Source organism: Lepidochelys kempii, chromosome 27 (genome assembly GCF_965140285.1).
Source record: "Lepidochelys kempii isolate rLepKem1 chromosome 27, rLepKem1.hap1, whole genome shotgun sequence".
Taxonomy (NCBI): domain Eukaryota; kingdom Metazoa; phylum Chordata; order Testudines; family Cheloniidae; genus Lepidochelys; species Lepidochelys kempii.
In genome coordinates, this window is record NC_136406.1 from 4,284,573 (window position 1) to 4,298,740 (window position 14,168).

The window sequence follows — 14,168 nt, forward strand, 5'->3', positions numbered from 1 at the left end:
CATGAAAAGTACCTGCCTCTGGGGAAACCTTCCAGCTTCTGTTTTAAAAAAGGCATTCAACGCCCCAGTTCTATTGTTAGGGCACCGGGCTAGGGTACTTCAGCTGCCTCTTGCCCCCTCTATGGGCTTCTTTCACCAGCTGTACTCCATCTCCCAGAATGCACTACAGCCCCAGGACGGTGGAGCACCACGGGGGATGTATTCTGACCAGATACAGGATGTGATCCAAGAGGATATTCTTCTGGGAGGACACCAGGAGACCCTTCAGCCTGTCCGCCACTGTGACAAACAGCTGGTTCGACTTGCGGAACGATTTTATCCATTCAATATAAAAAGCCAAGGCCTGGCGAACATCCAGGGCGTGGAGCCTCTGCTCACAGCTGTTGGCATGAGGCTTCGGGTAAAAGACCGGTATTTATCCCCCTGATATATTTATAAGAGAGCAATCATATCTCCCCTCAACCTTCTTTTGGTTAGGCTAAACAAGCCGAGCTCCTTGAGTCTCATAAGACAAGTTTTCCATTCCTCGGATCATCCTAGTAGCCCTTCTCTGTACCTGTTCCAGTTTGAATTCATCCTTCTTAAACATGGGAGTCCAGAACTGCACACAGTATTCCAGACGAGGTCTCACCAGTGCCTTGTATAACGGTACTAACACCTCCTTATCTCTACTGGAAATACCTCTCCTGATGCATTCCAAGACCTCATTAGCTTTTTTCACAGCCATATCACATTGGCGGCTCATAGTCATCCTATGATCAACCAATACTCCAAAGTCCTTCTCCTCCTCCGTTACTTCTAATTGATGCGTCCCCAGCTTATAACTAAATTCTTGTTATTAATCCCTAAATGCATGACCTTACAGTTCTCACTATTAAATTTCATCCTATTACTATTACTCCAGTTTACAAGGTCATCCAGATCCTCCTGTATGACATCCCAGTCCTTCTCTGAATTGGCAATACCTCCCAGCTTTGTATCATCCGCAAACTTTATTAGCACACTCCCACTTTTTGTGCTGAGGTCAGTAATAAAAAGATTGGTCCCAAAACCGATCCCTGAGGAACTCCACTGGTAACCTCCCTCGAGCCTGACAGTTCATCTTTCAGCAGGACCCGCTGTAGTCTCCCTGTTAACCAATTCCTTATCCACCTTTCAATATTCATATTGATCCCCATCTTTTCCAATTTAACTAATAATTCCCCATGTGGCACAGTATCAAACGCCTTACTGAAATCAAGGTAAATTAGATCCACTGCATTTCCTTTGTCTAAAAAATCTGTTACTTTCTCAAAGAAAGAGATCAGGGTGGTTTGACACGATCTACCTGTTGTAAAAACAACCAGGTTGTATTTTGTCCCATTTACCATTGACCTCAATGTCCTTAACTACTTTCTCCTTCAAAATTTTTTCCAAGACCTTGCATACTACAGATGTCAAACTAACAGGCCTGTAGTTACCCAGATCACTTTTTTTTCCCCTTTCTTAAAAACAGGAATTATGTTAGCAATTCTCCAGTCATACAGTACAACCCCTGAGTTTACAGATTCATTAAGGTGGATCTTATCTGGGTGACCTGTTGATCCACTTGTGTCCTGGACCAGCCCTTCACTAGCCAGCTGTCGAGGTAAGGGAATACCTAGACATGTGTTTTCCGCAGGAAGGTGGCCACGACTGACATACATTTGGTGAACACCCGAGGTGCCGATGATAGGCCGAATGGGAGGACTGCGAATTGGTAGTGAGTAACCCCGTCTACAAACCTTAAGAAGTGGGCACTGGTGAATGCGGGTCAATCAGGGCTATAAGGCCGCCTTGAAAGTCTCTGGGGTAGAAGGAAGGTCCAGGTCCTCCTCCCGTCCCTCTTCCACCAGCCCCGGACTCGACGGGCCCGCTTGTTGTACTGCTGGAGAGGAGTGAGCCGGCCCGGGTTGCACTCCCTCAGCTGTCTCATGCTCTGGCGCTCGAGAGGGGGAGTGCCCCGTCAGTCTTCCTGTGCGTCTCACGAGGCACTGGTGACTGGGAGCAGTGCCGAGACTCAGTGTGTGGTGCTGTTTTCGGTGCTGGGGAATGCCGGTGCCGAGGGTCTCTAGTCCCAGAGTCCTTCCTTGGTGGTGCAGCCTCCCTCATTGAAGCTGGTGCACTGCAGACTGACACACAGGAGCCCGGTGCTGGATCCCCAGGGCTCGACTCTGATTGCGGTTGCAGGGTTGCCTCCAACAGCTTTAATCTATGGCCCCTTTCCCTCTCCGTGCGGGGACGAAAACTCCTGCAGATCTTGCACCTGTCTGTTTGGTGGAACTCACCCGGGCACTTAGGACAGGCTGTGTGTGGGTGGCCTTTGGGCATCAGTTTTTGGCAGACCCCACATGGTTTGAACCCCTGGGACCGAGGCCTGGCCCGGCCCTGGGGAAGGGAAAGGAAAAAACGTGGAGAAGAACCCCCAATAACCACTAAAACTTACTGTCTAAACTGTAACAAACATCTCAACTATTTACAAAAATTTCAAGCGAAAGCTACTAGGGGATCACTCAACAAGCGAGAGAGGGAGCGTTCCGGCGACCGTCACTGGCGGTAAGAAGGACCTGGAGAGGCGGCAGGTCGGCAGGGCCCTATATGCAGCACCAGGAAGGCGTGACTCCAAGGGGCTCCACAGCCGACCCCACAGGCACTGCTAGGGGAAAAACCTTCCCGCGACTCTGCACACGGCCCTAACTGGGAACGATATGCGCAAGCACTTGAAGAATAAACGTGGCTCTGAGCGCCCTCTGCTGGAGAGATGGGTTGTTCCTTGGATGCAGCTTCAGTTCCGAAATCCAAAGCGACCCCTGTTCCTGCAGCAGTCCTACTCAGATGTTACGTGGCAGCTGCACCCCCTATTGCCCGCAGCTGACATCGTACTATGGCTGCCCCACAGCTTCTCCAGCAGCTTCCGGTAGCAGAGAATCTGGGCCCACGCCTGAGACCCCCCTGTTCTCATTGCAGGAGCAGCAGGGAACTGCAGCAGCCCCCTCCCCAGGAAGCAGCAGGGCTGGGGGGTGGGCTGGCTCCATGCAATGGGGGTTGTCACTTCTGTCCATCAAGACGTGCCAGGCAGCTGTTATGTCAGGAGCACAGCCAGGGGCCGAGCGCAACGATGCGTTGGCACCGAGAGCCAGCCATACATGGTGCTTTGGAAACGTCTTTGGGGAGAAGTTTAAATCTCCTTCTGGCCACAGCAGCAGCAAACCATCTCAGCAGGCAGCAGAGGAGTGACCAGAATCCACGGCTAGAGAGGAGCTGGCCACAGCTGGATTTCAAAGAAATGCTGAGGAAGTCCTGCCACAGAAGTTCTAGGCGTAGCCATTGGTTGGGTGGCACCGATGTTGCAGCCCATCACCTGCTGCTGCTGCTCCAGGGCCCCATGAATTCCAGGCCCACCAAAGCAAATATTCCCCACCCTGCCTGGAGCAGGATGCAGAGAAAAAGGCTCATTGCATCTGGGTTTTCCTGCTTGGAACGGGGATGTGCCCTTCCATAGCCTGTCACACCGAGTCAGCAGTGCAGGCCTTAGGAATGTGCCCACCACACAGACCAGGGCAGGACCTTCCCATCAGAGCACACTGCTGGTTGTTCCTCTGGCTTGGTGAACAGTGTGGGGCTCTCTGCCTGCCTTGCAGACTGGCCAGTGGGTGTCTTGGCTTGAGGGTTTTCATGAATGCATTGGCCTGTACATCAGGAACTGGCTGAGGCCTTTGCTCCTGGTCAGTTTGTTTCTGTGGTGGTCCCATTCCACCGACAGGGCATTGCAGTTTATACTGCAACAAGGATGTGAAAAACCAATGGGTCGCTAAACATGGGGTCTCTTCCACCAACCGCCGGACTGTGCACCAAGCTGGGTCAGAGATTTCCAAGCAACCTTGGGCTGGTTCCCTGTAGGAAGTGCCCTCCAAGCTCTGTGTAGATTTCCTTGTGGGAGCTTACACGCTTCTCTCATTGTCAGGCAGAAACACTTCCCCCAGCGAGGCTCGTCACACAATTAGAAACAGCTTTTGCCAACAGCAGTAGCGAAGGGGTGGCCTGGTCTTGGATTATAATTACAAGGCCCTAAGGGACCACTGTGATCATTTGACCCCTTATCCACTGGCCACAGGACTTCCCTGAACTCCTGGCTGACCTACAGCAAAATGTCCAGTGATGGCAAATCCCCTCCCCCCCACAGATTGTTCTCATGGTCCATTCCCCTGCCTGGGCAGTGAGAGTGCCATTAAAAGACAATGCAAGCCTGACGAAGGAGGGGCTGTGGGGTGGTTTCCCAAGATAAAAATCTATGAGAAGGGATGCTGTTACACAGACAATGGGGGAAACAATCAGCTGGGATGTTCCGATCATTGCACGGGACACTTTAGAAACCAGAACATAAGAACGGCCACACTGGGTCGGACCAAAGTCCATCAAGCCCAGTGTCCTATCGTCCAACAGTGGCCAGTGCCAGGTGCCCCAGGGTGAATGAACAGAACAGGGAATTACCAAGTGATCCATCCCCTGCCACCCATTCCCAGACTCTGGCAAACAGAGGCTAGGGACACCATCCCTGCCCATCCTCAATAACTTATTTAGTTCTTTTTTGAACCCTGTCATAGTCTTGACCTTCACAACATCCTCTGGGAAGGATTTCCACAGGTTGACTGTGTGTTGTGTGAAAAAAATACTTCCTTTTGTTTGTTTTAAACCTGCTGCCTATTCATTTCATTTGGTGACCCCTAGTTCTTGCGTTATGAGGAAAAAACAACACTTATTTGCTTTCTCCACACCAGTCATGATTATATCCCCCCTTAGTCATCTCTTTTCCAAGCTGAAAAGTCCCAGTCTTATTAATCTCTCCTCATATGGCAGCCGTTCCATACCCTTAATAATTTTTGTTGCCCTTTTCTGAACCTTTTCCAATTCCAATATATCTTTTTTGAGATGGGGCAACCACATCTGCCCGCAGTATTCAAGATGTGGGTGTACCAGGGATTTAGAGAGAGAGGCATGAACCAAAAGGCATGAACAAAAATGAGCATGGAAGGGACTGTCGTTCAGAGCCCCCGAAAGGTACAACAATGGGTAACCCCAGAACTGCCAAGATAGCCAAGCCAAGGTGCACTAGACCCCTGCCTTTCAGAGTGATGGGGTTGGAGAATTGATTCTGACCTGGCTGGCGTGGTTATTGCAGCTACGTGACATGGGCTGCCGGGGGCAGAGAGGAGTTTGGGTGACTACATCCAGTTTACTCAGTGCTGCAGTTACGGATTTGCACCAATGTGAGTCCAAAAGCTGGGTTCCTTGGGGCACTTCATGAATAGCTACTTCTCCAGAGCATAGGGAGGGTCGGTTCAGCTCATCAAACCCAGCAGAGAGGGACCACGTCTCAAAGGTGCGGGGGAGGCTGAAGCTCCAGGTCTGCCTTGATCAGACACAGATAGCCCTTAGCTGTGAATATGGATTTACTTCCTGGCAGGCCGGCAGGGCAATCCACCTATCCTTCGCTCCAGGCACCAGGCAGGGGCTAGGCTGGGAAGAAGCACGCTCTGTTGGGGCTAGCCAGTAAGGCAGTCTCATGGCAGCTCCTCTCAATGGTTGGGCCTTCCAGCAGGAAGTCACTTCTCCAGCCCTTGACTTTCGCCACCCACAGAGTCCAGGACACAGATGGACGCCTAGCCTGCCGCATCACATTGTTAATGAATCTGGAGCTCAGGAAAACGAGGGGAGAACCCCGGAGACAGCCAGGCAACTCCTCCAACAAGCCTCAGTCCTGGGGCCTCCAGTCATCCCAGAGCAGCGCCCTCCACCCTGCCCCACTGTTCTTGGCCCAGTCTCTAGCGTGCATGTGCTGATCAGCAGTTTCCTTGGTGGTGATGAAGCCACCAAACTCATCCACGCTTGTGACCCATGATGGGATTTGAACCCAGACCTGCAGAGGCCAGGGCGGCAAGCAGCTGTCCCATTTTAGACCCAGCTTCTTGCTGAGAAAAGGCAACATGCAGAGCTGGGGAAGTGGTGATCTGGGTCAGTCTGCAAGAGGAAAGATATTTAAAATATATATAATATATACTTTTATTATTCACCCGTTAACTCCAGTATTTGCCAATCATGAGCTAGTTTGCAGCAGTTACATTCCCTTGATCACGTCTGTACGAGGATGCAATTAATTGAAACAAAGGAGACCGATGCCACTGCCCAGGGTGTGGCAGCTGGCATCCTGTGACACAATCATTAAAATCAGGTGATGGTTAAGTCCCTGCTCCTCTGCAGGAGGGTCTTGCTTCCACGGAAACCCCAACAGCCAGTGGCAACCTTCGCTTCCTGGCCCAACTTCTCAGAAACGTCGCCTCTCCTCTCGAGGATTGGTTACTGCAACACCAGTCCAACCTGAGAGAGCCAATGGGAAACAGGTTAGGAAGCGTTAACGTGACAGATCCTCTCTGTTTCAGTCCCCAACTCTGGACACCTGGCACATGTTCTCCAGCGCTCCCCACGGCTGCTGGAACTCAGCAGCAATCTGAGCCACACGGGGGAGTCCAGCCGCAGCCTCCGTTAGACCAACAACGCATCACAGCCCAAGGGAACCCATGGCAAAGGCCTGAAGAACAAGGTGTTGGAGAAAGAGCACACCCTCCTCACAGTAGTGGTCCCGTGGTAAGAGCATAGGGCTAGGAGTCAAGACCCATGGGGCCTAGCCACTCGTTCCTGCATAACCTGAGGCAGATACTTACCCTTGTGCTTTGGGAGACTCACCTGTAAGACGGGGGTGACACGGACTGCCCCACTGTGCACTGGAGAGGTCCCTGCCAGTGCAGGATTCTGGCATTTGGGGGTGATTTGTATTTATGTTCAGGTTTTTCCCTGGCTAAGTTAGTGCCTTTGAGTTCAGAAGCCAGTTTTCTGCACGGGGATCCCCTTTAGAAGGAGCCAGCCGCTCTCGGGGGTTCCCTGGTGCCAGCTGTTGTGTGATAGGTCATTTCTGGTTTGTGAAGTGCTCAGATTCGCTGATGGGAGGTGCTGGGGAAGGGCCAGAGCTGCTCAGCTGCCAAGGGGCACAGCTGGGCTCAGGGCCCGTGGCGTTCGTACTCAGCGCCTTCCTGTGTACTCGCAGCAGCACAGCTCCCCCGGTGCCACCCGTCTCAAGCGGTGCTGAGCAGAACGAGCCAGTTAGTGACCGACTGGCTGCTTCGTAAAGGCTAATTCTCAGCAAGCGAGAAAAGCTTGATATGGTTCTAACTGTTGCTGGGGCTCTGCACCCACATAACTGCTGTGGAATTCATGGCTGCAAGGGGCATCAAGCCGAATACCATGGCCGGATTAAGTTATAATCCCAACTGCCATAGGCATTTTCTCCCACTGCCACAAGCAGCAATGCAAACCTGGCCAGGGGCGTTCTGTGAACCTTCCTCTGAAGCAACAGAGACTGGCCACTGCCAAAGACTAGAGCAGACACCCCAGTGCTTTGGACCAGCGTGGCAGGTCCTGTTACTCCAGCCAGCCTGGATACCGTATCTACTGCACAGCCCAGAAAACACACGCAGTGCTATATAACAGGAATATTTTATAATTTTAGTGCAACTTCCATCCCAAGGCAATTTTCAAGCTAGGTGCATGCACTGAAATGCTGTCACCTCTGGGGTGTGGAAGTGGTGGACAAATGGGCAAGACAGCACGAAGGGAAGGGAAGCTGTGGTCAAGACCTCCAGGACAAAACAGCTCCTCGTACAGATGCAAAGATACCCGGGTCCCATTGCCCAAGCTGTAGGGGGGCTCGAACACTCCTAGTTGGGAGAGGGGAAGCCCAGTGTGGGAATGGAGAGGAGAGGAAAGGAAAGTGATGAGGAACAGTCAGAGTGGATTCACCAAGGGCAAGTCATGCCTGACTAATCTAATTGCCTTCTATGACAAGATAACTGGCTCTGTGGATGAGGGGAAAGCAGTGGACATGTTATTCCTTGACTTTAGCAAAGCTTTTGATATGGTCTCCCACAGTATTCTTGCCAGCAAGTTAAAGAAGTATGGGTGGGATGAATGGACTATAAGGTGGATAGAAAGCTGGCTAGATCATCGGGCTCAACGGGTAGCGATCAATGGCTCCATGTCTAGTTGGAAGCCAGTATTAAGTGGAGTGCCCCAAGGGTCGGTTCTGGGGGCTGGTTTTGTTCAATATCTTCATTAACGATCTGGAGGATGGTGTGGATTGCACCCTCAGCAAGTTTGCAGATGACACTAACCTGGGAAGAGAGGCAGATACGCTGGAGGGCAGGGATAGGATACAGAGGGCCCTAGACAAATTAGAGGATTGGGCCAAAAGAAATCTGATGAGGTTCAACAAGGACAAGTGCAGACTCCTGCACTTAGGAAGGAAGAATCCCATGCACCACTACAGACTAGGGACCGAATGGCTCGGCAGCAGTTCTGCAGAAAAGGACCTAGGGGTTACAGTGGACGAGAAGCTGGATATGAGTCAACAGTGTGCCCTTGTTGCCAAGAAGGCCAATGGCATTTTGGGCTGTTTAAGTAGGGGCATTGCCAGCAGATCGAGGGACGTGATCGTTCCCCTCTATTTGACACTGGTGAGGCCTCATCTGGAGTCCTGTGTCCAGTTTTGGGCCCCACACTACAAGAAGGATGTGGAGAAATTGGAAAGTGTCCAGCGGAGGGCAACAAAAATGATTAGGGGACTGGAACACATGACTTATGAGGAGAGGCTGAGGGAACTGGGATTGTTTAGTCTGCAGAAGAGAAGAATGAGGTTGGATTTGACAGCTGCTTTCAACTACCTGAAAGGGGGTTCCAAAGAGGATGGATCTAGACTGTTATCAGTGGTAGCAGATGACAGAACGAGGAGTAATGGTCTCAAGTTGCAGTGGGGGAGGATTAGGTTGGATATTAGGAAAAACTTTTTCACTAGAAGGGTGGTGAAGCACTGGAATGGGTTACCTAGGGAGGTGGTAGAATCTCCTTCCTTGGAGGTTTTCGAGGTCAGGCTTGACAAAGCCCTGGCTGGGAGAAGTTAGCTGGGGTGGATCCTGCTTTGAGCCAGGGGTGGGACTAGAACCTCCTGAGGCCCCTGCCAGCCCCGACAGCCCAGGGTTTGGTGAATGGCAATTCCCAATGGGCAGGCGTGAAGCCACCCATCAGGAGCTCAGAATCAGCTACCGAGGGCAGAGCCCAGTGACTCAGACTAGGTAGGACATGCACTGGACTCTCACGGGCGCGTGCTCCTTACACGGGCAGTGTCCAGCAGGCACCATGGGGTCAGTCAATCGGCATTTCACTACCGGACTTGTTGTAAAGGCCCGAGAGAGGGCAGATGTGCGGCACTCACAGGTGCAGTGCTGGGTATCCTGCCCATTCCCGCATGCTGCCCTACACAGGACAAACCTTCTGCCAGATGCTGCCTCGTTCCCAAGGCACCCTCAAAGGAAGGCTCCCGATGGCTAGGCAGGGGCTTAGCCCTCACGCTCTGCACCTGCAAAGCGCTTTTCAACACCAACTCTCCCCAGCCTTGTGTCCTAGCTCTAATTTACAGATGGGCAGGGCACAACTGCCCTGCCTCGGTTTCCCTGTGGTGACAGAGGAGTCAGTACCCAAACCATTAAGGCGCAGGGGCTCCTACCTCAGTCTGTGCTCCAAGGGGACAGAAAGGTGGCTTTGCTAAGACACAGGTGGTGTAGCCAGCTGCCGCCAGGGCTCTGGTGGAGGCTGCCAGACAGACGGCTTTTAATGAGCCCTTGGGCTAGTGCTTCTAGTTGCCTGGCCCTTGGTAGCAGGGTAGCGACTCAGCCCAAGGAAACCCTCCCCACACAGGCAAACAGCTTTGGAGGGCCCAGCAAAGCCTGTGGTACGTCCAGGCGCTAATTCCCAGGGGTACAAAGGCTGCTGCTCAGCCCAGCCCAGCCCAGCCCAGGCAGGAGCTGACCGGGCTGGCTCAGGAAGACATCCCTGGCATTCCCCTTGACAAGTGCGTTACAAGCGGTTCTGCCTTCTGCTAAAGCATCGCACAGTGGCTGTTGCTGGGAGCTCAGTGGCTGGTGATCTGACTTGGTACCACACTGGCCAGTGTCCTGTGAGAGCCTTGCAGAAATCATTCCAGCGACCAAACCAGATAACCTACCCGCACAGCCCCCTGGCCAGCCCCCACCAGGGCGACCCCTGTGCTGAGCAAGGAGCTTACCTTTTCTGCCCCCATGCTGGGGCATTTCCAATTGTAGAGATAATACTGCAGATTCCCGTCCCCAATCCCAAACTTCAGCTTCTCCAGGAAGGTTTTGTTTTCCATGAGATCCAGTGCATTGAACACATCAAACCCCCTCTGCACAGGTGAAAGGGGAGCGAGGTCATCAGTAAGCCTTCCCCAGGGCCAGCCTCTGCAGTTGTGCTGTCCTCCTTGACCTCCAGGCACTGCCCGTCCTGCAAGCCTCCCAACTGGCCATGTGGCCTTTAGCTGATCGCCCCAGGGGAGAGGCCCTAGATTGACTCCCCCTCTCTAGGGGATGGGGGCCATTGAGAGAAACCTGCTCAGCTGCTGCCCCTGCTTTTGGTGTCCTCTGGATAATACAGGGGGTCTGGCTTCGTGGCCGTCAGGCCAGTGTCGTTCTGGGAGACCAGGGTGGGCAAAGCACACGCTCCTCACAGCCATAAAACAACAAGGTGTCATCATTCACGCTTTCTTTTAAAGGTGGGTGGGGCCCACGTCTGCGGCTCCCCCCAGATCTCAAGGGCCAACCTGCAGCATGCAGCTGGTGAGGAGGTGGCTACAGTCAGCCTCCTCAGGGGCTGGGGTCACAGGTCTCAAGCCTCCCCCCGCCCTGGCAGCTCTCTGCCGAGCCCTGGTGCTCCCTGGGCGAAGGGGCTCCATGCCTGCTCACCGACTTCGCGAGGATGAGGGCGTCGCTCATGAGGTCGAGGAGGGGAGTCTTGGTGTGAACGTTGTAGAAGGAGTACGCGGCTTTCAGGCTCTTGTGAGTGGGGTGGTTCATGATGGTGGAGGGCAGAGTGTAGAAGCTCAGGAAGTCCGTCACCTCGCCGGTGGGGCTCTGAAAGCAAAGGGCAGCAGCATAGGTACGGCCTGAGCGAGGCCGAGACAGGACAGAGCAACAAGCAAGAGCCATCTGAGGCCGTTCGGGAGCTAACAGGGGCCATGCCACTAGCTGGCTGCCTTGCCCGCAGGCTCGGCACAGGGCAAGGCCCGTGCCTCAGGGCTGCACTGAGGCTGGTGCCAAGGCAGCACAGCGACAATTGCAATAACCCAGCCTCTTCTGCACCGCGAGGCCCGTCCCGTGGAGCCCAACGCTGGCACTCCCCCCCACCCCCTTTCGAAGCCGGCGGGAGCCATCCCCTCCCACGCTCCCGGGTCAGTGACCCCCGTCCGAGCCAGGGGAGGAAGCTACAGACGCTCAGCAGGCAGAGGACAAGCTGACCCTTCCAAAGTGACTGGGGCCCGGGTGACCGTCTCCAGCCCTGCCGGCTCACCTCCACCACGAAGGTGTCAATGATATTCTCCTGCGGGAAGAACCAGTGCTCCACCTCCTCACGACTCATGACCGGGGTCAGGTGGAACTGCTTCAGGTACTCGGTCAGAAGCTTGTGCACAGCAGCGATGTCTTTGTGCTCCATTGCCCGCAGGCTGGATGTCTTCGGAGTCTGGAGAGAGGGGGAGAAACTGTCCGTGCCAGCTCTAGAGCATCTGGACTCGAGCAGATTTTCTCAGTACCCAAAGGGCCAGGATTGCTAACGATTATTAACAAAGAGGGATCCTCCCACAAGCAGCTGCCTACAGGGCATCCCCACACTGCTCTTTTCTGCTCAGGACCCCCACACCTTGGCCCATCCTCAGATCCCTGCCCACCTGGCTCCCTTTAACTGACACCCTGCAGAAAGCTACGAAGACCACCTGCACAGGGGTCCCAGAATCCTATGCTTTGGGGTCTGTCACACGCAAAGAGGCTTCCAGCCACCCATGACCTACAATAACGCGTGGTGTTGTCGGAGCTCCAGATTCATGCCAGGCTTGCAGCCATGGTGCCCCCTGCTCTGGTCCCATTCTGGCACACATGCTAAGTGGGCCAGGCTGGGCAGGAGACCGTTAAGGAATACGTAGGTGCTGCAGGAAATGGGCTGCTGATCCAGTAGGGGGCAGCTTCCCTGGCTTGGCACTGAGCCCACACCCTGTCACGGTGCCAAAGTGAACTGGAGGTGCCAGCTTCTGCAAAAGAGGCAAAATCAGGGCCCTGCCCCCGGTGGTCACAGTGGGACAATTGAGCCCAGGGTTCATGGGGGGAGATGTACAGCTCATTTATGAGTTCATCAAGTGCTCTGGGATCCGCCCAGATGGGAGGTGCTACAAGGAAGCAGCGGCTCCTTACGATGGTCTAAGTGACTTCCAGAGCAACGTGCTCCATTTATACGTCCAAAAGGTGAGTTCTCTGAACTGTGGGGGCCGCACGCTCAGCCTGCATCCCTTGGGCCTCCCGCCCCTCCAGTGCACAATGGAATTCGCTGCTCCTGGTCTGGCGAGACCAGAGCAGGAGGCTGGGGTGTTTTGGGGTTTGTTTCTAGTCTGAGCCGATTCCTGCCCCATGGAGCAGCAGTGCCTAGCCAGACCCAGGGCTATGGGGGCTATGGCGACAGGCATCCTAAATACTCTTTAAAGAAGGATGAAAATTCTTTAGTCAGCAGCTGCTTAGGAGCGAGGCCAGCCGGCTGCGAGCTCCCCGGGAACTGTGGGGGCTCTGGACCAGAAAACAGCAACTCAGACTCCCTGGAGGGAGCAGCAAAGCCAAGCAGGCACTGCCATTTTCCTGACTGTAACTGCACTCAGGCAGTGGCCACCCCAGCACACTGCTGGGGATTACAGCACAGATTGGCTCGGCCTCTTATTGTTAAAGCAAACCCCTCTGAAATCGCTGCCAAGCCCGTGCACCTGGCTTCCCCGAAGGGCAGTGGTCTGACTCACCAGGCCACAGTCCGCGAGAACTCATGGCCCACAGCTGCACACGCTCGAAGACAAGCGCAGGGACTCAGGCAGCATGAGCTACGTGCTAGGCAGCTAGTGGTGGCTGTCTGGGACCTGTCTGCCACACTGACCACAACAGGGAGGAACTCAGAACCAGCTTGGATGTCTGAACCTCAGCAATTCACCTCCCTTCACAGCCAGCTCAGGAGTAAGCGGTTTGCACCCTTCAGGTAACCTAGAGAGGCAGCATCTACTCCATTCACAAGCACATACCTCTGGCAGGCGGTAAAGCTTCATGGTGCGTTGCATAGTCATGTTCCTGCTCAGGTGGGAAAACTTGACTTCAATCAGTTTCCGAGGATTCAGGGACCGATGCCAGTATCTGCAGAAACACAAATCTAGGTCACACATGCAGGACGCTCGCGATGGAGAAGTCTGGAAAGAGCATGCAAGTCTTTTAAGTGCCAGAAGGTGGCAAGCAAGAGCACAAGACATCAGGCTAATTAGCAAGGCAGAAACCACTCCATCACATCAATCTAATCAATCTGTCATCACTTTCAAACCCTCCATGGCCTGTCCCCACCCCACCTATTCACTACTGTCAACACCTGCCTCTGATTGGCCCAACATGCCAGCCTCTATTGCCCACTTGCTAAATTTTCAAACAAGTACCTTTGCAGTCTTTCCCATGCTGCCCCTCATGCTTGGGATGAGCTCCCTGTAAACATCCCCAAATTATCTCATCACCCACTTTCAAATCCCTCCTTTGCTGTGATGCCCACAGAAACCTGAGGACAGCTAGGTCGCTGGTGTACTGAGACCACTGCCCATCATGTGGACCAATCCTGTTGCATTGTTTTCTTGGGCTCCCATCTGTGTCTATCTACCTGCCTTCCCCTGTTTTAAACTTGGATTATAAAGTCTTTGGGGCAGGGACTGTCTGTTGTTCTGCATCTGTTCAGCGTCTAGACCCTGGAGCCGTGGTCCATGCCTGGGGCCTCTAGGGGCTATAGTAATTCACACCCAACGGCTCCCAGAGAGAAAAGCCAGGGCAACTTGGGGTGCATGTGCGGGAGGAGTCCTCGACACGGTATTGCTTCATGGCCTTCAAAGAGCCAGCAGCTTACCCTGAGGACACACACAGCTGTCCAGCCAACTCCCTGAAGGACACTGCTAGCAGGAGGAACCCCAGGATGTACCT

At 53.7% G+C, this 14,168-nt stretch overlaps 1 protein-coding gene across 1 annotated transcript in view; it reads right to left on the minus strand.

Annotated features, from left to right (window-relative positions):
- Positions 1–6,053: 6,053 nt before the first annotated feature.
- Positions 6,054–14,168, minus strand: part of NMT1 (N-myristoyltransferase 1) — a 37,646-nt gene continuing 29,531 nt past the window's right edge. The window contains exons 8-12 of the mRNA XM_073326244.1: positions 13,241–13,349; positions 11,485–11,655; positions 10,881–11,048; positions 10,187–10,324; positions 6,054–6,393 (exon numbers count right to left, since the gene is read on the minus strand). Coding sequence (XP_073182345.1) covers positions 6,373–6,393; positions 10,187–10,324; positions 10,881–11,048; positions 11,485–11,655; positions 13,241–13,349 — 607 coding nt within the window. The 3' untranslated portion in view covers positions 6,054–6,372. The remainder of the gene's footprint in view (positions 6,394–10,186; positions 10,325–10,880; positions 11,049–11,484; positions 11,656–13,240; positions 13,350–14,168) is intronic.